Raw genomic sequence first — 27,940 nt, forward strand, 5'->3', positions numbered from 1 at the left:
GTGTCTTCCATCTCTTCTGCCTCGGTGCTCCTTTTGTCTTCATTGTCCTGATGCATGTAATACCATACTCTCTGCTACAGTTTAAGCTATCTTCCATGTTCTGCAGTTTGTTAAACCACTGCTGCCCACATCACATAGGAAGTTGTCTATCTTTACACAATTTTTCTCAAACTCAAATCTAATCATGATCTACCACTATGGGTATGTCTACACTTGCACCCTCTTTTGAGAGGGGGATGCAAATGAAAACTTTCAAAATTGCAAATGAAGCCAGGATTTAAATATCCCATGCTTCATTTGCATAATCACGTTATGGCGCTATTTTGAAATAACAGACACTGTTAAGATGCAGTTATTTTGAGAGAAAACCCTTCTCTTGAAATAACCTTATTCCTCATAAAATGAGGTTTACCAGTTATTTTGAGAGAAGGGTTTTCTCTCAAAATAACTGCGTCTTAACAGCGTCTGTTATTTCGAAATAGCGCCATAATACTATTATGCAAATGAAGCTCAGGATATTTAAATCCCGGCTTCATTTGCAATTTTGAATGTCTTCATTTGCATCCCTCTCTCGAAAGAGGGTGCAAGTGTAGACATACCTTCAGGAAACTCTGCCGACCCTATTTGGACTGTTTTTTTCTACTCCCTGAATTTCTAAGTGCTCAGGATCACCTCTTAGCTCTTTATCTGTAGCTTCTTTCTAGTTTTCTCTTAAATTCATTGGTTCTTTCTTTCATTTTGAAACACGGTTGCGTCTTTTGTGTAAAGAAAAAACTGAAAACACACTCCAAGGCTGTTGAAAGCCATGTCATTCTGGCTTAAAAGGTCTGTGTCTTTTATTACAGCTCCTAGTTTATTCTACTTTATTCTTTGTGTACTGTATGGAACAGTTTCTTCTGATGTTCTGTGTCCTCTGGTTTGTGGAATACTTGTACGTGTGATTCCCTGGTATTCAGTTTCTCCTGTGTGTCATTCCTGTATATCTTCATTTTAAAAACTTCCTTTTGGCAGTTTCTGTGAATACTCCTTTAGCAAGAATCTACCTGGCTTTCTAAAGGTTCATGTCAACTCTTAAAACTGAGCATTTCTAATTGCTAGTTGCTGCAAAGATCACACTTGGCACGTGAACCAGGGCCATTAGTCATGCCTCAACTTGATTTTTCTTACAGTTCTTCAAATGAGACACATACACCAAGGTTTGCAATTCCACACAAGTCTCTTTTCATTAGCGCTTTTTCAGGGCTGTTCCAATCATACTTGACAGTTCTGGATCTCTCTCCCATAGTTGTCTATGAACTTGGTCCCACTGTAGATCTTTGATATTAGGAGGGGCAGAGCACACCATGTTCCCAGTTGGAGATCAGTTTCCCAGGTTGCCGGCTTCTCTTTCCCCTATTCGGGGATTCTTCCTTCCAAACGGGTGGAATTATAGGACCGAGTTCTTATCTGAAGAACCTTTATTCTTAAGACTTTGACATTATTACACCTTTCCAGCTCTGGTCTACTAGTTCTCTCTCAAGCTCACGAATTTAAAAAACAAGACGGGTTCTATCAATTTCCAGCCATATTTAGCACATAGATAACATGGAGATAGATGTCTCTGAAGTACCATAGTTTTTCTGTTTCCTCTTCCTGTGCCCATTTCCCTATCAGAGCTTTCAGCACCACTGTTCCATGAGCTATTCCAATGGTTCTCTTCTCCCTTATTTCCTCCAGAATTCATGTTGCTTTTTGCAGTATCACCCAATTATAGTTCAACAAAGATCTGGTTTGAATCAGGCCTCTTTATTAATTGCTTGTATTCTGGTTGCAACTGGAGGACCCAATCAGGATAAAGATCCAGCTTGGCTGCTGATTTATTTAGACCACTTCTGAGTCCTTCCCCCTCCATTCCTCATCTTCACTGTCATCTCCCTCAGGACAGCAGAATAAAAGCATCACCTCCTTGATTCTCCTCTGTGCAAGCTGAAAAGCTGTGCCTCACCGTTCATGGGAGTCATCACATAGTTGTTCTCTGCTTGTCTCTTCTCTGAAGTTTTACTTACACTTGAGCTTTCCAAAAAGAACAGGACAGTTCTTCCAGCAGGAAGAACTGGAATTGCTAACCAATAAATACAACTATGATATCATTGGTATTACAGAAACCTGGTGGGATGGGACACATGATTGGAATGTTGGTATGGAAGGGTACAGCTTGCTCAGGAAGGACAGACAGGGAAAAAAGGGAGGAGGGGTTGCCTTGTATATTAAAAATGTACACACTTGGACTGAAGTGGAGATGAACGTAGGAGATAGCTGTGTAGAGAGTCTCTGGGTTAAGCTAAAAGGGTAAAAAACGAGGGTGATATCATGCTAGGAGTCTACTACAGGCCGCCTAGCCAGGTGGAAGAGGTGGATGAGGCCTTTTTTAAACAATTAACAAAACTATCCAAAGCCCAAGATTTGGTGGTGATGGGGGACTTCAACTATCCAGACATATGTTGGGAAACTAACACAGCGGGGCACAGGCTATCCAATAAGTTTCTGGACTGCATTGGAGACAACTTTCTGTTTCAGAAGGTTGAAAAAGCTACCAGAGGAGAAGCTGTTCTGGATTCAGTTTTAACAAATAGGGAGGAACTAGTTGAGAACTTGAAAGTGGAAGACAGTATAGGGGACAGTGATCATGAAATAATAGAGTTCATGATCTTAAGGAAAGGGAGACCAGCACAATTGAGGTAATGGATTTCAGGAAGGCAGATTTTGATAAGCTCAGAGAACTTGTAGGTAAGGTCCCATGGGAAGCAAGACTGAAGGGAAAAACAACTGAGGAGAGTTGGAAGTATTTCAAAGGGACGTTGTTAAGGGCCCAAAAGCAAACAATTCCGCTGTGTAGGAAAGATAGACAATATGGCAAAAGACCAGCTTGGCTTAACAAGGAGATCTTGCATGATCTCAAAATAAAAAGGGAGTCATATAAAAAATGGAAACTAGGACAAATAACGAAGGATGAATATAGGCAAGCAACACGGGAATGCAGGGGCAAGATTAGAAAGACAAAGGCACAAAATGAGATCAAACTAGCTACAGGCATAAAGGGAAACAAGAAGACCTTTTATAAATACATTAAAAGCAAGAGGAAGACCAAGGACAGGGTAGGCCCACTGCTTAGTGAGGAGGGAGAAGCAGTAACAGGAAACTTGGAAATGGCAGAGATGCTCAATGACTTCTTTGTTTCGGTCTTCACCGAGAAGTCTGGAGGTATGCCTAACGTAGTGAATACAAGCAGAGAGAGGGTAAGTTTAGAAGATAGGATACACAAAGAACAAGTTAAAAATCACTTAGGAAAGTTAGATGTCAGCAAGTCACCAGGTCCTGATGAAATGCATCCCAGGATACTCAAGGAGCTGATAGAGGAGGTATCTGAGCCTTTAGCTATGATTTTTGAAAAATCATGGCAGACAGGGGAGATTCCAGAAGACTGGAAAAGGGGAATAAGAACAACCCAGGAAACTACAGACCGGTCAGTTTAATGTCTGTCCCAGGGAAGATAATGGAGCAGGTAATTAAGGAAATCATATGCAAACACTTGGAAGGTAATAAAGTGATAGGGAATAGCCAGCATGGGTTTGTGAAGAACAAGTCATGCCAAACTAATCTGATAGCTCTCTTTGATAGGATAATGAGCCTTGTGGATAAGGGAGAAGCGGTGGATGTCATATACCTAGACTTTAGTAAGGCATTTGATACGGTCTCGCATGATATTCTTATTGATAAACTTGGCAAATATAACGTTCCATACATACAAGATGGAAAGCGACTGTCTAGGAAGGAGCATGGCGGAAAGGGATCTAGGGGTCATAGTGGACCACAAGTTGAATATGAGTCAACAGTGTGATGCTGTTGCAAAAAAAGCAAATATGATTCTAGTTTGTATCAACAGGTGTGTTGTAAGCAAAACTCGTGAAGTCATTCTGCCGCTCTACTCTGCACTAGTTAGGCCTCAGCTGGAGTACTGTGTCCAGTTCTGGGCGCCACATTTCAAGAAAGATGTGGAGAAATTGGAAAGGGTACAGAGAAGAGCGACAAGAATGATTAAAGGTTTAGAGAACATGACCTATGAAGCCAGGCTTCATGAACTGGGCTTGTTTAGTTTGGAAAAAAGAAGATTAAGGGGGGACACGATAGCGGTTTTCAAATATCTAAAAGGGTGTCACAAGGAGGAAGGAGAAAATTTGTTACTCCGTCCTGTCCTCAGAAACCAAGAGGAATGGGCTTAAAGTGCAGCAGGGGAGGTTTAGATTGGACATTAGGAAAAAATTCCTAACTGTCAGGGTGGTCAAATATTGGAATAAATTGCCAAGGGAGGTGGTGGAATCTCCCTCTCTGGAGATATTTAAGAACAGGTTAGATAGACATCTGTCAGGGATGGTGTAGACGGAGCTTGGTCCTGCCTTGAGGGCGGGGGGCTGGACTCGATGACCTCTTGAGGTCCCTTCCAGTCCTATTATTCTATAATTCTATGATTCTCTTTGGATTTCCTCTGTAAACTGTTGCCCAGCTCAGTAAGGTACAGAGCATACTTCTCACATCACTATTGATTATAAAGTTTTTAGTCAGGCAGCTGCGGGTAAGCAGGTGACTTTTTTCATCGCTATCCTTGAGTGTTGCAAATTACCTCTCAGCCCAAACTACATAGCTCAAATACTTTAGATGTTTTACACACATACGGGAACCTAATATTTCACCCAATTTTTTATATTAATCTCCTTTTAATCCAGGCAGCACTGTAAGGACTAAAGATCCTTTACATTACATACAGGTAGGATTATGGCTTATTCATTAGGGAGAGAGAAAGATTGATTTTTCTTCTCTGTATCCTTGATAACTTTCCCTTTGCTGAAATCCTCGCAGATGCTTCTCCCTGCTCAGCCTGTCTCCACAGGAGGTGAAGATGTAACCCTCAGTATGAAAGGTAAATACCACGGCTCCCATAGAAAGTGGGAAATGAGCACTCCTGCTTCTCTGACAGAAAGGTTGTATTGTAAATTAATCCCTGCAAGATGATCTGCCCTTATACCCTCCTCTCTTGTGTTAAAGACTATATTGTCGTCTTGCATTTTCTCTGTTTATTTGTTGATTTACCATGGAATGAGGAAACTTTCAGATCCAAAGACAGATGCTTGTCAATAAATATCTCCCTTTAGAATTTCCTTAAATTCAAAGTTCATATGTCACCACAAATCTGTCACATGTTAAGCAGCAAATCACTGTAAGGCAAAACATAAAGAGCTCTCAGCCTAACGTGCCAAAAACCACTCTGTATATCAACAGGGTCATTGCAAGATACACTCTGCACAATGTCCCCAGATGACTGGAAATGGAACTTGGATGACAAGCCGTAGACCAGTTTGTGTATTTATTTTAGGAAATTGGGACAGAATACATTTTATGTGACATAGCAAAACCGTCTAGCAGAAGTAATGAAGGCAATTCTAAAATAACACAGCCTTGTTTTTAACCTTCTTACCCTTTTTTATTCACAGCTGGATGTAAATATTGGTGCTGTGCTGGAATTTGGGATTTTTCTTTTGTTCACATTTTGGCTGTTTTGTAAGCATAAGGCAGTGCACATTACCCCAGCTGGCCTAGAGAAATAGGCTTTTCAAAGGTTACATCTACACTTTGAATGGAATCAATGCTCTGAGATTGATCCACTGGTGGTTGATTTAGCAGGTCTAGTGAAGACCTGTCAAATCAACTACAGATTGCTCTCTAGTCAACCCTATTACTCTATCCCCTTATTCTTCTAGTTTGGAAGTCAATAGGAGAGTGTTTCCTGTTAACTCCCCATGGTGTAGACCCCAAGGTAACTTGACTTAAGTACATCAACTCCATCTATGTTATTCCTGAATAACATAGCTGAAATTGCTTAGCTTAGATTGACTTTCTGTTGTAATGCAGATGTAGTTTAATTAAATGTGCAAAGACTGTTGCTTTACATAAACATGGCCCTCTGTCCAAAGCTGCCTTCTGGGTATTACAGAAGCCATTAGGACTAATATAATTTGGTTTCCAATAACAACCCAACAAATCCCGTTTTGTTGTATATTGCCTCAAAGGGATGGTATTGGAAAAATGCATGGAACATTTTTAATACTCGGGGGCAATTTTTTAATTTGACTCGAAAAATAGATGGGACAACTTGAAGAATGGGGGCAGAGATGGTTTTGCTTCCTATAGACAAAGATAAAGAAAAGTCTGGTTGCAGCATTCAAAAACTCCGGAACTTAGAAATGTGTGTGGCGGAGGGAGGACTAGGAAAACTATAAAAGTGAGAATTGAGAAATGAAACAATGCAAGAATAAAGCTTTCAGTGGAGGCAGAACCAAGGTATGGACAAATTCTGGCATGAGTTACTGATATGTGACTTAAATGTGAGGGTGATACAAAAAAAGAAAAAAGTTCAAAGAGGAAAATGACTCCAACTGGCTATAAAAGAGAAATTAAGGTTTTACTTAAGGAGCCTGATAATGTCAGAAACATTTGATAAGTATTCTATCTAAAATCGAGACTTCAATCTTAAAAGTCTTCATTTAGTTGGCTACAGACGTTTTATGGTGTAAGCAGAATTTAGATGTGATACAGAGGATGGTCATAAATATCTTGGCCATTTTGAAACTTGCTTTCCACAAAGTACCTGAATTCAGGAAAGATACCTAGGTATAGACAGCAAGAGAAGCCGCCAGCAATCAGTTGTTGGTTCTACCCAGTCTGGACAGAATTTCTCAGGTAATACGTTTACATTTTGAGCCAGACTCTGTCAGTACACCCACAAAACTTCAGGCCACATCCATCTGAGTTTGCACACCCTCTACATTAACAAAAGTATATTGGGCAGTCAGAGATTGTTACCCAGTTTTATAAAAATGTGGGGAGTTTGCAGATTTATTTAATGCAGATGAGATGGATTTTTTCCCATCTCTCCAACAGACTAATTTTGACCCTGCATGAGGTTGTTTTTTTTCACCCAGCATCAAGATTAGACCCCAAATATACTTTGCCCCAAAAGTCTTTGTGCTAATTTTGTAAATTAACATATTTTATGCATTGACAGCTGTCCTATAAGCTGGAGGTCTTTTTTTAATCCTCAGAGCAAAATGAGCAGAGACAGGACATACTTTCCCCGCTAATGTGCATTTATCTTTGCTCTGGCAGATCAGAGGATGATAGTTCAGTACCTCATGGCCACTCCAGCAAGACTACCAACAAGACAGCACCAATGAGTGTTGAAGTTGTTTAAGTTTTTATTACATGGACACTGGTCTCAGTGGGAACTGATCTGAGACCTACCAACTTATTTCATACATATTTGGTATGTAACTGGCCACCCTTCTGATCTAGAGCTGGAAAGGTTCCCTAAGCTGCCCTTTTTCAAATGAAGACTTTGTTAAGTTCAGAATGGTGAAAATGAGCTAAGGACCCTTGTGACAAGCTTGGAGAGATGAGCTGCCATGCCATTTAAAAAGAAAAAAACAAGAATGAGATTTTTTTCAAGTCTTCTCTTCTAGGCTGCCACCTTCTGTCCCCCGTGTACAGTATCTGCCATCTGTGTGAGTGTAATTTAGTGCCAATTAAGGAGTGAGTGGGAGCCATAAACTCATTTCATTTAGAACCTGGAAATGGACTCCTGGGAGCTGAGAGAGAGAACTGAGTGATTTCTCTCCACAAAAGCTGCTCCACCCCAGTGCTGTAATTCTAACCATCCTGCTCCAAATCTCAAAATTCAATGCTGGCTCGGATTTACGGAGCATTAAGCGACTGAATTAAATCTTCGATGTTCACTCGGAGTCAGCCTGAGTGAGTAAAGGATTTCATGGGCTGGGTTACTCTACAAGGCCATAATTTATAGCATTATGCAGAAGCTGCTCCTCTGAGTTTTATTTTGACTTGCTGCAATTTCTTTTTATTAAAGCCTCGGTAGTATTTGTTGTTTTTCTGTCTACTGTGATGTGGGAGTTTTGGATTAAATCTAAATAAATAAATGAGGTTTAAAATTAAATTAGGTTTCATTTGCATGAGTCTGGGAGTGAAGTGCATCTTTCTTTTACCATATAAAACCTAACAGACCCATTACCGATCAAACAGCCCTTAGTTGCTCATGAGAAAAATGACATTTCCCTTTGCGTAGGAAATACTTAAAAATCCCAAGAATAGATTTATAGGAATATTTTAACCTTTTCTTTGATCCTTGAAATGTCATTGTTCTGTAGGCTACATTGCAAAATGTGACCTTTTCTAGGAACCATGGGATAGATTTGATCTTTGGAAGATGTTTTACAGATAATGTACTATTGGGTGCAGGGAGCATTCATTCCCAATCCAGGATTGGAGCTGCTTTTTGTCTGCTTGTGATGAGTGGATGTTTGTGACCGATGTATATATTAGAGGCAGAGGTGTCTAGAGTGTATGTTCTTCTGGTGGAGACCAGGGAGACATAAGGGAGTATCACAACTTTTTATTTTCATTTGCAACTACTTCCTTTTTTTAAATTCAAACAAAAGAAGTTAAAGTACCAGTAATGGGCCATACGGGAAACTTTCATATGAAGATGCTTGAAATGCAGGTTTCCTGTAGTGTACGCTATGTTTGAGTTCCTGGCAAAGTTCACCTAAACTGGGCAGTTCAAGAAGAAATACGAAAGTTCAAAAGACTTGAACCTTTCCCCCAGATTTGTGTTCTGGCATGATGCTTCCATCCCCCCTTCACTGTTCACAGTTTGTATCTTTGGACTAAAACCCCCTAAACTCCATGTAATATTCACTATATTGAATGGAAAAGGAAGCACCGCCTGAATTCCTGTATAGCTGTGTTTAGTTTGGAAACCCCTAATCTTTTAGCAGTTGTCAACAAGAATGGAGAGGAGCCAGTAAAACCCATTTAAATGTCACAATGGGTGCAAGTTACTGTTTTTGCTGGTAATAGTATTCCAGACTAGATGCCCAAAAATTCCAGAGCACCGAACACATGAGTTCACCTATGTTGGAACTAATGCTGCAGCCCTTGCATGCCCAAAACTCTCACTGGAAATAACATTATTAATGTAGTATACCAGATGTCCCCAAAATAGCTTGCAGTGTAAGATGGAACTTTTATCAGTGGTGACACAGTGGGGATGGGAGATAAACAGGCTCCTGTTGGTTACACAAAAGATGGCAACAGTGTAGGAGAAAATGTGTCCAACTTCAGTATTCACGGATTTCTTGGGGGGATGGTCCTTCAGGTTTGTGGGCTGGTTCTCTGAGCTCCCTACTTTAATGCTGTAACTTTTCTGGGGTCCCACTGTGCACTGGAGCAGGTGTGAAATGGATAGGCAACTGTTGTGCTTAGTCTGAAATGTAGAGGAGTCCAAACACTACAGAAGGTTAGAGTGCACAATATAAACAAGAAGCAATCACCACTGACCTGGAGTAGCTGGGGTTGTAGTCTGGTAAACTGGCACAATTTGCCAAAAAAAATTGAGAGACATGGTGCTGTTAAAATGTGGACAACCTCAGAAACTCTGGGCATTGGCTCCTGCCTTATGTTCAGTCATGTGTATTGAGTCTGAAAGTATTTGATCCATAGCTAGTCTACTGGAAAAAAATAGCTAAGCAATGAGATGTCTGGGAGTCACTGGCCTTCATCAGTGACATGGCTGGTGACATTTTGAATGCAGGTAAGCAAAATTAACAAGTTAGGATTGGATACTGGTATGTTCTAGCAGTGGATAAAGTCCATGTATCTGAGTAAAAACAAGACATGCAGGGTAAACCCTGAGGAGCTGCCACTGCAATTTGTCTCCTTTTCTTGCGCACCAAATGCTGCTGGAGCTCTGCTAGATAATATGGCTGTTTGGCCAGTATATTGGACAACATGGCATGTTAATCACATCCATGGACTTATTGTACAATAAAACATGAATGTAAGGATATCATTGGCTCTGTTGGATTTTGCTGTGAGAGAAAAATCCAGGAGAGTCAGAAGTATCTCCACTTTCCACAGTTCTAGATCTATAGATGTTTGTGATGATTTATCATTCTTTCAGCCCTGTCCTCCATCCATTGCCTTGCTTTTCACATACTAATGCTCTGATTTCTTCAACATCGTGAATTACCCTCTATAAATAGGCAGCCTTAAATCTGTAGTGATCATGGGTATGCATTCCTGAGAGAAGAATTTATTCAATTGGTTTTATTGCAGCTGTGGCTATGGCTGAAGAGATCTACTCAAAAGCAAGACAATCTCTGCCACAGCTGTCACATTTAAATATGGTGGTTCAGTCCATTGGGTTCTATCTTCTGCAAGATCTTTTCTGCTGAACTGGACTGCTGCTTCTTGTAACTCTGAAGCTCTTTGTTAAGCTCTTTCTTCCAAAGGCCATATTCCTGGGTTTGCTTGTTCCAGTTGTTGACATTCATGTCCATTTCTTTGAGATCTCATTTGCATGCATCCTTGAATTTGGACCTGACCCTTTCCTGTTGGTTTTAGAATTTGTAGGACTGGAAGGGACCTCAAGGGGTCATTTAGTCTAGTCTCCTCCATGCATGGCAGAACCAAGTATTACCTAGACTATCCTTGATAGGATTGTTGTTTTAACCTTTTACAAATTTCCAAATCTCCAACCTACCTAGGCATTTTATTCTAGAGTTTAACCACCCTGACAGGAAGTTTTCCTAATGTCCAATCCAAACTTCCCTTTCTGCAATTTAAGCCCGTTGTTTCTTGTCCTATCCATAGCACAACATTCCCCAGAGTCAGCTGCAGGCTCGCTTTGAGAAAACCATTAGTGGGCTGCTCCACTTTATCTGAAGGCTCTGTAGCCACAGAGCCTCACAGCTCCCATTGGCTCCAGTTCACCATTTCTAGCCAAAGGGAGCTGTGGGAAGTGGCGGCCCATGCCACACTGCTTCCCATGCCCCCCCTTGGCTGGAAACAGTGAACTGTAGCCAATGGGAGTCACGAGGCTCCTTGGCTACAGAGCCTTCTGATAAACAAAGTGTAGCAACCCAGTAGCGGCTTTCTAAAAGCAGGCCCATGGCCCCCGTTGAGAAACACTGTCATAGAGGTTAAGGAGAGCAATTTTTCATTCTTCTCTTCATAACAACCTTGTATGTACTTGAAAACTATTATCATGTCCCTTTTCAGTCTTCTCTTCTTCAGACTAAACAAACCCAATTTTTTCAATCTTCAAAACATAGTCATTTTCTTGCTCTTCTCTGGACTTTTTTTTTCAGTTTGTCTACTGCGTTCCTGACATATGGTGCTAGAACAAGACACAGTTACCCCAGTAGAGGCCTACTCAGAATGGAGTAGAGTGGAAAAAGTAGACACAGTTACCCCAGTAGAGACCTACTCAGAATGGAGTAGAGTGGAAAAACTACTTTTTGTGCTTTGCTTACAACAATCCTTCTAACATATCCCAAAATAATGTTTGCTATTTTGCAACAGTATTATATTATTGACTCATATTTAACTTGCGATCCACTACAATTCCCAGATCCCTTTCTGCAGCACTCCTACCTAGGCAGTCATTTCCCATTTTGTCTGTATGCAACTTCCTTCCAGTGTGAAGTACTTTGCATTTGTCCTTATTGAATTTCACCCTATTTACTTAACACCTTTTCTCCAGTTTTCCAGGTAGTTTTGAATTTTAATATTATTCCTAACCTCTAAAGCACATGCAACCCCTACCAGTTTGGTATCATCCACAAACTTTGTACGTGCACTCTGTAGGCCATTATTTACATCACTGATAAAAATATTGAACAGAACTGGACTCAGGGCCAGTCCCTGAGGGACTCTGCTTGATATGCCTTCCAGCACCGCTGCACCTCTCCCCGCCCCCGCCAGCTCTGCTTCCTGTCCCCCCCTTCCTCCTGGCCACCCTCACGGCCCCCAATCCCTCCCAGCTGTGCTTCCCGCCCTCCCTTACTCCCGGCCCACCCCGCCCCCTCCCGGCCGGTGATTCTCCCCTCGCCCCCCGATATAGACTCATAGACTCCAAGGTCAAAAAGGACCATTTTGATCATCTAGTCTGACCCCCCCCCCCCCGCACAATGCAGGCCACAGAATCTCACCCACCCACTATCCCGCGTCCAGCCCCGTTCCGCCTGCCCCACCCCCCACGACCAGCCCTGCTTCCCGTTGGCCTCCCCATCTCCCCCGGCCAGCCCCATTCCCCCCCCCCCCGTTAGCTGTTTCCAGGCCCACCCCCCTTCCTGGCCAGCACCGCTCCCTTCCTGGCCGGTCCTCCCCACCCCCCAATGAAGTGTGCCGCCGCAGGGGAGAAGGGGGTGAGGCGCTGATGTACACAGCCAGGGGGTGGGGCTGTGTACATCAGTGCCCCGCCTCCCCTTCCCCTCCCGCCATGGCGCCTGGCTGAGCACGCAGCACTCAGCTAAACACCACGGCGGGAGGGGCAGGGCGGTGACGTACACAGCCACGCCCCCTGGCCGTGTACGTCAGCGCCTCGCCCACCTTTCCCTCCCTCTGTGGTGGCTCGGCCGAGCGCTGCGCCGCTCAGCTGGGCCGCGGCGGGGGAGCAAGCGGCAGCAAGACCCCAAACGTCCGCTTGCTGCTGCTTGCTCCCCCGCCGTGGCCCAGCTGAGTGGCGCAGCGCTCGGCCGAGCCGCCACGGAGGGAGGGGAAGAGGGGCGGGTGCTGATGTACATGGCCAGGGGACGTGGCCATGACCGTGTACATCAGCATTACAGACTCACAGACACTGGGCTACTATATATATGATTCTTTATCTTCCCGTCATCCTGTGTCTGGTTTGGATTTATTAGATTGAAGACTCTTCTTGAGCAAGGAGTCAGATGGTTTTCCTGTGTGTGTTTGGAAGGTGTTCCACACAAGGACAGTGTGATTCAGCTGTACCTGGAACATTGTCTCCTCACTGGTGTCAGGAGTGAGGTAATGTGGAACTGATAGGCTCTCAATTCTGGTCACAGGTGCTGTCTGATTGTTTTACCACATGGGCTCCTGTAGCTTTTATGCTTCATGGATTTAATACTCAACATGCAGCTTTCCCTCCCAAACTGCCATTGATCTGGGAAGACTTGTTAACTTGGGAAAGAAGTTTCCTTTGTAGCTCACTGTCTCACTCTATCCTTTCCCCCTGATCCTTTTCACAGGAATACATGAAGCTTAATGTAGTGTGATCCAAAAGCCTGTATTATGACAAACCAAACATGGCTGGTGCAGAGACCAAATAAATGTGTTCAGAAAGGCCATGACACAGGATTTTTGCTTGTCTTTTTCAAAAAGACTACGAGCCAGGCTTCACCAGCCGTGGCCCCATGAAGTATAGCAATGCAAGCAAACTTTGAGCCAGCAAGAGGAGGTGGCTGACGTAGGTGCTGATGAAGATGAAGGAGTGGGTAGTCCTGGAAACTAGACTTCTCAGCTTAGTGCGGGTCAGGGTTGTCAAACTGTCAATCTGCAGCATGATTCACTCCTGCGATGCTAATTCCGTGTCTGGCTCGGAGGCTAGCAATGTATTCAGCTCCATTCTTACCATAGTGACAAAATACCTTCCCTTCCCGTTCCTATTTATAAAATGTATCATACATGTCAAACTATGGAATTAAACCCTCTATTTCAAACCAGACAGTAGCTGTAAAAAAAAAAAAAACCCAAATTGATACCTTAAGGAAAGGCTACAGGAATTTTCCCTCTGGCTTTTGATTGGTTGGTTTTCTTTTGTTTTTAACCAAGACCATTGCTTCATGGATGTCCTTGAGGCTAATGTTCAGACCTTGTACCTCTAGCTTATTGTTCTCCCTCCAACTTTTGATTCCTATCTTCAGACAATTCTTACCACTGTTGGTATGTGCACTTTTGTTCAGTAATTTTTGTCATTTGCAATAGTTTTGCTATTGTTAATTACTGATAGCACAGTAACACCCTACGCCTCTGGTGCTGTTCGAACATAAAATAAAAGACAGCCTTGCCCTGAAGAGTCTACAGTCAAGAGAGACAAAATAGGCAAAGGGTTGGGAAGAAGGCATGGACCATACAAGCAAAGTGAACAATGTGATGGTCTGCAAATGTCTTGTTGATTCCACCATCTTGCATCTAATTTGTTTTCATTTTGGGGGAGGGATTAGGGAATTAACTAAAGAGAGGCAAGGGGCTGTCCATGAATTACATAACACATTAAGAAGTAGATGGGCCTTCAGTGTTGTGTGTTTGTTTCAGTGTAAGAGGGTTATGGGTGTGGGCTCCTGAAAAACACCAAAAAATGTGTTAACATGATCGATGAGAAAGGACATAGAAGGGAGTAAAGAGTTTCTAGCTGAGAGGCGAGAGAGAGAGATGGAGCAAACGGCCATTCAGCACAGAATTGAGACAGTTCAGTGTAAACACTGAAATGAACAGACAGTCAGTGACGATGCCATTAGTCTCTGTTTTGCCACTGAGTCCCTGAAGGCTCTTCACCAAAGCATTTTTTCTTTCTGAATTCACATGACTTGTGTGGGGACAGACATGATTGGTCTCCATGGATGGGGTGTGTGTATAAGGTGATCCTGTTGCACAGTTTTGGGTCTGCAGAGGGTGGTGATTGGAGTAGTGTTGGGTGGAGGGTAACCATGGCTTGTTCTTGGTATCCCACAACCCCCAGCTTAGACTCTGGCTTTTTCCTTCCAGTGGTTTAGCTTGGGAAAGAGGCAGTGTGGCCAGTGAGAGGGGTAGAGCCTGCCTGCAGTATTCCATCAAAGTCTCAAATTTCATCAAAAGCCATGCAGGCCTGACAAGGGTGGGGGCAAAAGGAGCAGTTGCCCTGGGGCCCGTCAATTCAGTGGCTGGAGACCCGGGCCCTTTAAATCACCCCCAGAGCACCACATGGTGCTCTCCATGCGACTGACAGGGGATTTAGTACCATGGTCTGGGCATTGCTGAGGGCTGGCTGCCCCAGCTGCCTGTTGCCCGGTGGCCCTGACCCTTCTGAAGGGTATGGAGCTGCCCCCCCCCCCCCCACCCACACACACACACCTTGCCTAGAGGCTGTCGGAAGCTGTAAGCCTCCCTGAAGCCATGTATGTCTCCCTTACCTTCTGTGTCTTAATACCTCTCCTTTTGCTGCTACTCTTTGTTTGCAGCCCAGGAAAGCCCTCTGTACACATTTGTATAAAGTCCATGAAGTGTGTTTGTTCTAGCTTCCTACTTGTGGCACCCCGCTCCTTAAAGACAAACTTTTATAGTTAGTCTTATCTCAGATCCTTCACAGCTGTCCTTAGAATAAAACCAAATAGCTAACCCCACCAAAGAGATTGCTTAAAGCTTGGCAGGACCTGAGCCTGCTGCAGTAGCATAATTACATCAGTGCAACTTGATGTCTGGGCAGTACTAATAGGACAGGCAATTAAATTACAACACTAGTGACCTCTGCAGTGCAAGGCCTTGGTGCACAGTAAATTTTTTCCTGTTAAAAGGTTTATGTTGCTTCCTCAGGAACTGGTTTTGGAGAATTTTTCACGTTACAGGCTGGATATAATTGGTGCATACTGCAGATTTATTTCTCCAAGAGGTCAGCTAACCAGTGTATTTCACTGTTAGGCTGACGGCGGCTTTTACTCTCTCCAATTATATTTCTATCAAATATTCATTTGTCTGTTTTATGGGCCGCAGCAGATTTGTACCGCCTGGTGCTGGCAGCCAGTGGAGGAGTCTCAAATCAGGTGTGTTCCTCCTCCAGCTTCTCATTTAGAAACAGCTCTGCCAGTAGGTGAATGGGTTCAGCATGGCTCTGTGTTTCATTCACCTATCAGTGACACTTTGTATTTCCTGAGCTGAAAATGCACCCACTGGGAAACAGATCTTTGTGGGTGGCTTTAGAGGCTCATGCTGAAGCTGCTGCAGTTTGGAGTTAGACAGCAATTCCTTTGTAGGCCCTGTTTTCATGGAGTTGTAGAGCTCAAGTGTGGACAATTTATGATGCGCTAAAACAGGTAGGGCAGTGTCTCACCACAGTCTGATAATGTGCAGGTGTATGTATATTCTATCAAAAACAACATTAAGAGAACATTAAAGTTGTAAGGGGTGCATGAAAAAAAATCAGAAAATGCCTACACGGAAAATGCCTACTCTGCCTTTTGGTATATGCATTACAGAATTGTACCTAATCACATGACGTACTGTTTCTCAAATAATGCAACTTACTAGCATATATGTATCTGCAGCTTCATGTCTTGTGATGTCTCACTCATGTATACCTAACCTGATTTAACTATCAGAATGGTCTAGGGTCCTTGATTTAAACTTTTTTATAGCTGTCCTCAATAAGATATTTCAATATTTTTCCAGGAATTCATATATTTAGAACCCTGAGCAGATTTTGTATCCACATTTGTATCCACAAAAATGATCTGTGGTTATCTGCATCCACATATGCAGGTGCAGATGCCCGTGAATATAAAATTGATACCCTCAATTTTGCAGGGTTCCAGATACAAAATTGGTATCTGCATCCCTATCTGGAAAAATGATCAGCAGATATCCACATCCACGGATATGAATACCCATAGATATAAAGCATGTATTCACGGATTTGCAGGGCTTCACATTTATTTATACATTTCTTTTCTAGCCAGGAATGCTAGCCAGAAATGTACAGGTCAACATTCCTGAGCTGTAACTTAGGGAATTATCTGCTAATTTCAGTGATCTGTGTGTGCCACCAAGTTGCCACTCTTTTATTAAAATTAATCCGTATTAAATTATCTATGTACAGTTAAATAAATGATGTAATTTCAGTGTAAATGGCTATTATGGACTCCGTTTCATGTACATAATACTACAAAGTGTTTCACAAGTTATCTAACTCATGAAAAAGTAGTATATCCTATTTGAGAAACAGACTATCTACAGATATTTAAAGTGTGTATCATAATGTGTGCACATAGGGGAGAGAATTATGCTTACACATTCTACCTTAATTTTGGTTGTTCCTTATTCTTGAGTTCACAACCTTAGTGTTGTGTTAATGTACTTGTTTTCATTTAATTTCCTAGGTTGACCCAAAAATAATGGGAGGGGGGAGGGGAACTTTGGCCTCTGGGACCTTCAATACACTTCTGACTTACAAAAATAATTGCAAACAGAACATATAAATTCCATAATAGGGAACTGTTTGGTGAGACCATAATGCAATGCTGTCAACCTTGCTCAGGGCCTCAGGAGACTAAAGAGAAGGCTGGGTCAAATCCTGGGTTTCTTGAAACATCTGGAAAGGGCAGCTGAACTAGCTCAGTGCATTTCAGACTTGAGACTTTTATGTGGGGTTAACTATTGATGTGTATGTACATCCCCTCCTCCGGTGCTGGTCCAGGGCTTGATCCTGCAAAGCACTTAAAATTACCTTATGTTCTAGGAAACATGGAATTCCATTAACTTCCATTAAACTATTTGCATTTTTAAAGTACAGGTACATCCTTAAGTGTGCTGTCAGACTAGGCTATAGTACTCAGCACATGACAGGATTGCATCTCTAATGAGTTTAATAGAAAACTCTCCTACGCATGCTCAGTATGCATTTTCAGACACGTAATTTGGCCAAATAAAAACTAATTCCCATTGGAATCAGGCCACGCCTAGGGAGTCCTTCAGGGATTAATTTGCAAAGTCCTTTAGGGAGTATTTGTTTCCAGCCAACTGCAACTTTCAAATCTTTTGGCAGTCAGACTATTTTTTTTAAAAGGGGTGGTGGTCTCGCAGTCTAAGAAGATTGCCTTCTTTTAGTTATCAATACATTCAGAAATGGTTGAAGCTTTTTGAATCAAACTCCAGAAAATATATATCTTTGGGGCGAGACCAAGCCTGTAAAATTGAAGATCAAAAGGTTAATATTTTGCTAAATTATGGGGAATCTGAGAATAGGGCTTTATAATGGAAATCAATTTTTATCCTTAAATACAGCTATTTTATCATAATAGACACCAGTTTTTATAAATTCAGAGCTCATACTGAATCTTTTATTATCACATTATACTTAGGTACTATAACTTCTGTTTTACAAGTTCATGCAGGTGTTTTATTTTTTTTCCCTTGACATACAGAGTATAGCTGCAATAAAATCTAAGGAATAACATGATGAATTAACTCTTTGAAGGTTTTGTTTAAAATAGTCAAAATGCAGGAAACACCAAGTTAAAGACAGACTTTCATTGTGTTTTAGCTTAGATTTGTGTGTCTAGCATAAAAATGTTCTGAAGCTATTCACAGATGATGGATCTGCAATTACTGACCTAATTTCTCCCTCAAAAATACAGTACCTTGATTTTTTTAAAATCAGTTGTCTATAATAATAGATGATGCCTCTTAGAATCATAGAATCATAGAATAATAGGACTGGAAGGGACCTCGAGAGGTCATCGAGTCCAGCCCCCCGCCCTCAAGGCAGGATCAAGCTCCGTCTACACCATCCCTGACAGATGTCTATCTAACCTGTTCTTAAATATCTCCAGAGAGGGAGATTCCACCACCTCCCTTGGCAATTTATTCCAATATTTGACCACCCTGACAGTTAGGAATTTTTTCCTAATGTCCAATCTAAACCTCCTCTGCTGCACTTTAAGCCCATTACTCCTTGTCCTGTCCTCAGAAACCAAGAGGAACAAATTTTCGCCTTCCTCCTTGTGACACCCTTTTAGATATTTGAAAACCGCTATCATGTCCCCCCTTAATCTTCTTTTTTCCAAACTAAACAAGCCCAGTTCATGAAGCCTGGCTTCATAGGTCATGTTCTCTAGACCTTTAATCATTCTTGTCGCTCTTCTCTGCACCCTTTCCAATTTCTCCACATCTTTCTTGAAATGTGGCGCCCAGAACTGGACACAGTACTCCAGCTGAGGCCTAACTAGTGCAGAATAGAGCGGCAGAATGACTTCACGAGTTTTGCTCTTCATTAAGTTTGCATCATTCTCACCCAGTGGTGGAACTTGCAGATCCATTTGTGTGTATTTGTGGTTGGTATATACATTGTCAGTGATATCTTGCGCAAAAGAGAGCATCACAAAGTCCATTTCTTTTGTTAGCACACACTTTATCCCAGAAATCCCTATGTGAGAACTTTCATTTCTGCTAAAACCCACTGAAAATCACAGTTTAGAAACCTGTCATGAGTATGCATTAAATCAGCCATCCCTAGAAATCATTAGCTTGCTTAGTAAATCACAAGAAAAGCTTACTGATCCTGATGGTGTGTTTTAGACACCCAGATGTGTCATTCTGATTTGTCTTATGCATTTCACTTTCATGTGTCAACCTTTTGGTGATGGCAACATGCCTGTTAATAACAGACATAAATCGAGAATACATTGCTGCAGAGAGCTGGGCTTGAACTCCCAATCTTGGTGCATCAATTTGGGTGACTGTCTGGTTTCCAAATCTCAACTTCACTTGACACCCTTTAATTATAGAAAACCCAGCACCAATGTACTATTTGATACTCTCCATATTTAGTGATTATTCTGATTTGTGAATGGCTGGGATGCTCGTACCAGAGGACTAAAGTATTAGCCCTTAATCATGTGCCCCTTTTAGTTTGTAGTCTTTGCTGAGTGAGTTTCTTTGGTCTCCTCAGAAGAGGAGTTGCTATTCCTGGTACTGCTGTGAAGCCTGAAACCTCATCTGTTGAAGCAAAAAGACTGAATTTATTACTTCTCCTAAAAAAAGAATGGTTTTCTCCAGATTAGGATTATTGTGCAACATAGTTATGGTTAGTCTGCTAATAAAATCGCAAAGCTGTGCTTTCAGTGGTCTGTACACACATACCATTATGTGCATTAGATGGGTATTAAATTCTATACATTGACAAGGGGGTGGGTTTAATCTAATCTACCAGAATTCTAAAGGTCTGTGCCTTCCATTGGGCATGTATAATCTCCATGTTTGCCTCTCTTTTTTAAAAAAAATGTATTTACAAAGGATTCTTAATGCCCATTTTGGAATACTGAAATATTAATATAGTTATTATTTAATATTAGCCATTCCACTGTTTGGGTGTGGGGAGTGCATGCTCATAAGAAAATCTTGCTGCTCCTTTAAGAAAAAAGTAGTGCACATGATGGAGGTGGCCAAGTGCCCATTTTACAACCAAAAAGTCTGGTTGAAAAGGGATACTTGACAGTACAGTTGCCAGGCATCTGGTTTACAACTGGAAAATGCCAGGTTGAAAAGGGACCCAATGGCTTTAGTCAGCCCTGCTGACCTGCCCTTTAAAAATCTGGTTGGCCACCCTCACAGGGCCTAAGGCAGGCTCCCTGACTGCCCTGGCTCTGTGCAGCTACTGGAAGCAGCGGCACATCCAGCACACAGGTGCAGGAAATCAGGGGGCTCCATGCATGGCCCCAGCCCCAAGTGCCAGCTCTGCAGTTCAGGAATTGTGGCCAGCGAAAGTTGCAGGAGTGGTACCTGAAGGCAAAGGCAGCACTCACCATGTAGAGCCCCTTGAACATGTCTGCTCTTAAGAGCCAGAGGCACAACTCTTGCTTCTGGGAGTTGCTTGAGGTAAATGCTGGCCAGAGCCCACATCCTTTTTCCCAAGCCTGAGCTTCATTCTAACACCCAAACTCCCTCCTCCTCCCTTTCCTGAATGCCATCCTCCTGTCCCAGCCTTGAACCCCCTCATAGAAGAATATAAGAACAGCCACACTTGGTCAGACCAAAAGTCCATCTAGCCCAGTATTCTGTCTTCCAATAGTGGCCAATCCCAGTGCTCGAAGGGAATGAACAGATAATCATCAAGTGATACATCCCCTATCACTATTCCCAGCTTCTGACAACTAGAAGCTAGTGATACCACCCCTATCCATTCTGGCCAGTGGTTATTGATAGACCTATCCTCCATGAATTTATCTAGTTCTTTTTTTAACTCTGTTAATAGTCCTGGCTTTCACAACATCCACTGGCAAGCAGTTTCACAGGTTGACTGGCTGGTGTGTGAAAAAATACTTGCTTTTGTTTGTTTTAAATCTGCTACCTATTAATTTCATTTGATGATGCATCATTCTTGTGTTATCAAAAGGAGCAAATAACAGTTCCTTAATTATTTCCTCTACACCAGTCATGATTTTATAGACGACACCCCTTCGTCATCTCTTTTCTAAGATGAAAAGTCCTGGTCTTATTAATCTTTGCTCATATGGAAACTATTCCATACCCATAATAATTCTTGTTGACTTTTTCTATACCTTTTCCAATTCTAAGATATCTTTTTTGAGATGGGGTAACCACAACTGTACCCAGTATTCAAGTTGTGAGTCTACCCTGGATTTGTATAGAGGCAATATGATATTTTCTATCTTATTCTCTAGACCCTTTTTAATGATTTCCAACTTTCTATTAGTTTTTGACTGCTGCTGCACATTGAGTGGATGTTTTCAGAGAACTATCCACAATGACTCCAAGATCTCTCTCTTGAGTGATAAAAGCTAATTTAGACCCCATCATTTTTATATGTCTTGTTGGGATTACATTTTCCAATGTGCAGTATTTTGAAATTCAATGTTGATAAGTGCATATGTAATTTTGTTGCCCAGGTTCTCGCACCATGAATCCCTCATTTTTGGCCCTACTCTAAAACCTGTACCTCCAGCTCACAGCCCTGTATGACCTCCTGTACCCCATCCCTCCATCCCATGCCAAAGCTCCCTCTGAACCCCTCAGCCGACAGCCCCCTCCTGCAGTCTAAATCCTTCATTCCTGGCCCCACCCCAAAGCCTACACTCCCAGCCAGAGTCCTCACCCCCTCTCACATCCCAACATCATGCCCCAGCCCTGATGAAAATAAGCAAGAGTCGGGGAGAGCAAGTGATGGAGGGAGGGGATGGAGTAAGCATGAGTGGGTCTTGGGAAAGAGGCAGGGCCTCAGGGTTGGGGTAGGACAAGGGCATTCAGTTTTCTGCAAATAGAAAATTGGCAACCATACCCAGAGCCATCCCTAGCAATACAGGCAGTGCCCGGGTTACGTACAAGACAGGGACTGTAGGTTTGTTCTTAAGTTGAATCTGTATGTAAGTTGGAACTGGCGACCAGATTCAGCCGCTGCTGAAACTGACCGCCAGTTCTGACTTACATACAGATTCAACTTAAGAACCCCAAGCGTCCCGAAGTCAGCTGCTGCTGAAACTGATCAGCGGCTGATTCCAGGAAGCCCGGGGCAGAGCAACTCTGCCTCGGGCTTCCTGTAGTCAGCGCTGGTCAGTTTCAGCAGCGGCTGAATCAGGATGCCTGGGGCAGAGCAGCTGGGGTGCTGCCGGGTTGGTCCAGTAATGCCCAGAGCGGCGCTGTGGGACCAACCGGCAATGCCCCAGCTGCTCTGCCCCAGGGTCCACAACAAAAGCCTGGTCTGCTGGGGGGGGGGCTGGGCCCCCTCCCCCCATCAGACCAGGGACACAGGGAGCAAAGCCGCAGCGGCAGCGGGGTGCCGCACCTCTGAGGCTTTGCTCTGGCAAAGCCTCAGAGGCGCGGGACCCCGCCGCGGCTGCGGCTTTGCTCCCTGTGTCCCTGGTCTGCTGGAGACGGTCCCCAGCAGACCAGGGGCACCGGGAGCAAAGCCGCAGCCGGGAGCAAAGCCTCAGAAGCGTGGGAATCCGCCGTGGCTGCGGCTTTGCTCCCGGTGCCCCTGGTCTGCTAGGGACCGTCTCCAGCAGACCAGGGACACCGGGAGCAAAGCCGCAGCCGCGGCGGGGTCCCACGCTTCTGAGGCTTTGCTCCCGGTGCCGCTGGTCTGCTGGAGTCGGTCCCCAGCAGACCAGGGGCACCAGGAGCAGCTTTTCTCGCCCCGGAGGTCGAGGTGGCGGGACTGCTGCCTGCGAGCTCCGGGGCAAGAGAGCCCCGTTCGTAAGTGCGGATCCGACATAAGTTGGATCCGCGTAAGTTGGGGACTGCCTGTAGTAATGCCCTATGCAGCCCAGCACCTACATCCCCCTTGGGGGGCAGTCCTTGTGTGCAGGGGAGGCTGCGGGGACAGAAGCTTCCCAGGAGCACTGGAGGGCAGGGAGGCTCATCTGCAGCCACATGGGAGCAGGCAGGACATACAGGCAATGGCAAGCAGAAGAGCCTGCAAGAAAGTGCCGCTTCTCTTCAGCTGGCGACATGGATGCCCACTTCTCCTCCTGAGTCCTCCAGCCTGCAGGCTCACACTGCTCGCCACTGCCTGGTGTGCTGTGACTCAGCACTGGTTTCCAACTTGGTAGTGTTGTATATTGGGTTGTAGATATAGATCTCGTTGTTATAGTTACTGAGTTAGGTCCCTGGGGTCAGCCCAGCTGGTTAGGGCTTGTTCTAGTTAGTTCTGTGCTATGCAATAAAATGAACATTTGCAACTAGGGTTGCCAGATGGATGAAACAAAAATACCGAACACCTCCTCCCCTCCCCCAAAAAAACGGGAAAAAATTCTGCTGAAGGGGGAAAAGAAAGCGGGGGGGTGAGACCAAAGTTGTTGAGCAAAAAAAAAGGGAGAGGAACTCCAATGACTTCTTAAGCCTCCCCCCCCCCAAAAAAAACCCCAGCATGTCCCCTTTAAGAGTGAGTGCATGGATAGGAACAGGGGAGCACTAAGACCCAGGGGAAAGCCATTTTGTGCCAGCAGCCTTGGGGAACCAGGTAAGCATGGGGGTTGGAGTTGGGGGTGTTGGGAGCCAAGGGGGAGGCTGGGCGTTGAGTGTTTGTAGGGTTGTCAGGTGCCCGGCATTTTTGCCTCCTGACCGGGGAAAAAATCAGAAAATACCAGACATTTTGAGTGTCCGGTATTCTCTGAATTTTTTTACCGGACAGGAGCCGAAAATACCGGACTGTCCGGGTGAATACTGGACACCTGGCAACCCTAGCAGCAGAGCCTGCTCTGCAAAGCAGCCGCCTGCTACCCAAAGCAGAGAGGCAGACCCCCGGGCAACACAGTGGCAGGGCGGAAGGTGGGGTGACCATGGGTGGGAAGGTGACTTCCCCATAGCCAGGTCTTTGGGTGTCCCAGTGGAAAGAAGCGGGAATTCCGCCCCACTCAGTTTTGGCTGAGAGCCCATGGAAAGCGCCTAAGCAACCACAAAATATCTGTGGGCTTCTGTCCTGGAGTATGGCTCCACACCCTGCTTGAACAGTGCTCAGGGACAGGGCTTCTCCTTCTCCTCCCCAAGGCGTCACTCCTAGGCCAGAAGCAACCAGCTAAAGGCTCCCAGCCCCCGATCATGCCCCGCCTCCCACCTACTTCACCTGCCCCCGCCAGGCTTCTGCAAAATCACAGGCTCCCAACGGCGATCGCGGCCCCGCCTCTCAGCTGGGAGCCTGTGATTGCACAGGAGCCTGGAGGGGGTGGGGGGAGTGGCTGGGAGTTCCAGCTGGGAGGCGGGGCTGCGATCACGGCTGGGAGCCTCTGGTGGCATCAGAAGCTTGGCGGGGGTAGGGGAAGTGGCTGGAAGTCCCAGCCACTTCTTCTGCTCATGTCAGGCTTCCGTCCGGTGCCCAGCCGGAAAATCCTCTCAGATATCGAAAATCCACTTTGCATGACAATGCAGATGGTCTCTCTAGGCTGCCTTTGCCAGTCAAACATCAAGATAGTGTCCAGAAGGAAATCTTCTACTTTGAACAGGTAGAGAACACGCCCATCACTGCTGCGCAAATTAAGAGAGCAACTCGTGTTGACCCAGTACTGTCCCAAGTTATGTATCTAGTGATGCATGGAACATCTCTATGGAACTCTCAGTTCTCACCTGATCTAGTCTCCTACATGTCCAGGAGAATGGAGTTATCAATCCATTTGGGATGCTTGTTGTGGGGAATGTTGTTGTCATTATTCCAAAAATACCGAGACAACAGATGTTAGAGCAGTTGCATTCAGGTCACTGTGGAATGGTGCGCATGAAAGAAATTGCACGAAGCTATTTTTGGTGGCCTGGTTTGGACAGTGACATTGAAGAGAAGGCAAGAGCTTGTATTTCTTGCCAAGGTGTGAGGAATGCACCTCAGTTGGCACCTCTACACCCATGGGACTGTCCTGAAAAACCATGGCAACATATTCATGTTGATTTTGCTGGCCCATTTGAAGGTAACATGTTATTGGTGGTGGTAGATGCTCATTCCAAATGGCCAGAAGTCTGTATAATGCCTTCCTCTGCTGCTGAAAGTACTATCCAAAAGCTACGGGGAATCTTTTATCGTTTTGATCTTTCTGAACAACTTGAGTGACAACAGTCCACAGTTTGTCTCTCAGGAGTTTAGAAATTTTATGAAAGCAAACGGGATCCATCACATCATTTTAGCACCATATCACCCAGCCACAAATTGATTGGCTGAAAGGTTTGTCCAGACAATGAAACCAGCTTTGAAATCGGCTAGAGGACACTTACTCATACAAAAGAGTCTGGACACCTTCTTACTATCCTACAGAAACACTCCTCACGCTACAACCAAAGTGTCCCTGGCTTTTCTAATGATGGGAAGTCAGCTGCACACTTGCTTTGATTTGCTGAAACCTTCAGAACCGCAACAAATTGTGCAACATCAGCAGCAAGGTCAAGTCATCAGGCGTGCATCCAGAGCAAAAGATCGAACCGTTAGTCTGGGACAGCCAGTTTTGGCTCGGAACTATGCTCCTGGAGCTAAATGGGTCCCTGCCACTATTATTGCTCAAACAGGACCTGTTTCCTATACTGCCCGGACTGCGAAGGATCTCATCTGGTGGCGGCATGTAGATCAGTTATTGACAGGTTATTCCTGCCCCCCAAGGCACATCTCCAGTTGAGTTGCCCATCCTTCCCACTGCTGGTGAGTTACTGTGTCAAGAATCACCTGCTCCTGACTCTCCTCCTCCATCACCACCTGCGGTGAACATAAACCCCCTCCCTGAGCAGGCTGCTCCAACAGCCTCACCTGTTCACTCTTCAGGTTCCCAGCCCAGTGTCAGGCCCGCACCCATAACACCTTCGGGTGCAAGAACACCAGACGTCCGCCGTAATCCACCTAGAGAAAGGAGGCCTCCTCAACGGCTGGACCTTAGTTGAGATTAACTCACAGTTGGGGCAAAATAATCCCCAGGATTAGCTGGGAATTTGAGGTGGTCTACCGTCATTTCATAGTTAGTTTTTGTTTTCTTAAAGGGACGTTTGTATTAAGGGGGTGGAATATGTTGTGTATTGGGTTGTAGATATAGATCTTGTTGTTATAGTAACCGAGTTAGGTCACTGGGGTCAGCCCAGCTGGTTTGGGCTTGTTCTAGTTAGTTCTGTGCTATGCAATAAAATGGACACTTGCAACTACTCAAGCTCTCTGTATTTCCACTGATTTCTTCCTATACTGTGAAACTCCCCACGACATAACAGGTAGTATTTAAAAACCAGACTCTCCAGCAAGAGTGCTAAAATCTTCTCTGCCCTGCCTTTTTCCCAGGAGCCTCTTCCCCCGCTCATCCATTGTCCCCATGGCTCACTGCTTTCCCCCTTGCACCTCCTCACCAAAATCAGGAGGAACTCACCTGCAGAGCCAGAACTGAGCTGCAACTGCGTGACACAAGTAGGAGGTGGCCCCATTTGTGTACAGGCTGGCACTGGTAATGACCCCACCTCCTCTGCCCACACTAACTGTACATGGGGTGTCCAGTCAGCAGATGTAATTGGACACTGTTGGGACCTCTTTACAACTGGACTTTCTAGTCAAAAAGTGGGCACCTATCCACCCTACCCATGCTGGACCCTACTCAGCTGGACTGCGCCCTACCTGCTTCAGGTGGCTGCAATTTCCTGACCCAGTTCCATTGGTGAGTTCCTCCTGACTGGGGCTGGGTGGGTAGAAGAGAGGAAAAGCAGCAAGAGATGGGGAGAGGTGGGAAGAGGAGCACACTGAGGGCATAGCCTTGGGGAAGAGGTAGGGTAGAGGGGTTCCAGCACTCCCTGCTGGAGTGTCTGATTTTTAAGTATTACAAAGTTGGTAACTCTATAATGAGGTTGGGGAAGGGACTGGTCAAAATTCAGGCCAGGGGAAAAACAATCATTCAGAGCTTAATGCTGCTTTTGGGTGCACATGCACGCAGATCACATTGGCTTCAAATGGAGCACCACATCTGTGCACATCCAAGTACAGAATTTGCACTATAACACACACTGATAGGAAGTGGAAAATTGTGAGGCTGTTGCTCGTTAGGTCTGGATGTTTGAATGAATTTGCAAACAAGATAGAAGCTCAGTGCAGCTTAGCTGAGCTGAGGCCTGCTATATGCTGTCTGTTTGAAAGTTCCCAGAGCTTTACAAATCTCTTCACTTTGTATAAATTAAAACAGCCGTAGTAGCCAATTACTACAGTTTTACGCAAAGATGAACAAACTGTTCATTCATGGACATCTTTTTTTTTTTAGTAATTTCACAAGGCTAGTTCCCTAAAGGAGACCAGCAAAGAATTTTTTTTTTTTTAATTTTAGCAGGCCACACTTTAGATGCTTTAGAAGGTCAGCCCCACAGTCCTTTTAGATTTGTTTGACATAGGCTCCATCTACACAGCAGCATTATTTTGGAATAACTGACGTTATTTTGAAATAACAAAATGCACGTCTGCACAACAAGCCATTATTTCAAAATAATGTCGAGCTGGAGGACGTCTCACTTTGACTCCTGTAACCCTCGTTTTACGATGAGTAAGGGAAATCAAAGGAAGAGTGTTCTTCCTTTGACTTCCTGCTGTGTAGACAGCGCCAAAAGCCAAATTAAGCTATTTTGACCAGCTACGCAATTGACGTAGCTGAAGTTGCGCAGCTTAATTTGACTTTTGCCCTGCTTTGTAGATTTACCCATAGTGAATAAGACTTTCCTAGACAACTAGAAACACCTACAAATTATCTTTTCCCTGCTTGTTATCCAGCACAGATAAACCTGAAGTCAGCTCTGAGAGATCTGTATGTAACTGGTGCAGCATTTATAGAGTTCATCAGAA

At 44.3% G+C, this 27,940-nt stretch overlaps 1 protein-coding gene across 8 annotated transcripts in view; it reads left to right on the plus strand.

The window, feature by feature from the left end:
• Nucleotides 1-27,940, plus strand: part of LOC102449934 (transmembrane protein 263-like) — a 404,675-nt gene that overhangs the window by 331,802 nt on the left and 44,933 nt on the right. For 4 of the 8 annotated variants that reach the window (XM_075927549.2, XM_025185343.3, XM_025185344.3 and 1 more), the window contains exon 3: nt 4,894-4,954. The exons of the other annotated variants lie outside the window; for them this stretch is intronic. In XM_075927549.2, the coding sequence (XP_075783664.1) occupies nt 4,894-4,954 (61 nt within the window). The remainder of the gene's footprint in view (nt 1-4,893; nt 4,955-27,940) is intronic. 8 annotated transcript variants of the gene reach the window in all.

This window comes from Pelodiscus sinensis, chromosome 5, assembly GCF_052426305.1.
Source record: "Pelodiscus sinensis isolate ZL-2025 chromosome 5, ASM5242630v1, whole genome shotgun sequence".
NCBI lineage: Eukaryota > Metazoa > Chordata > Testudines > Trionychidae > Pelodiscus > Pelodiscus sinensis.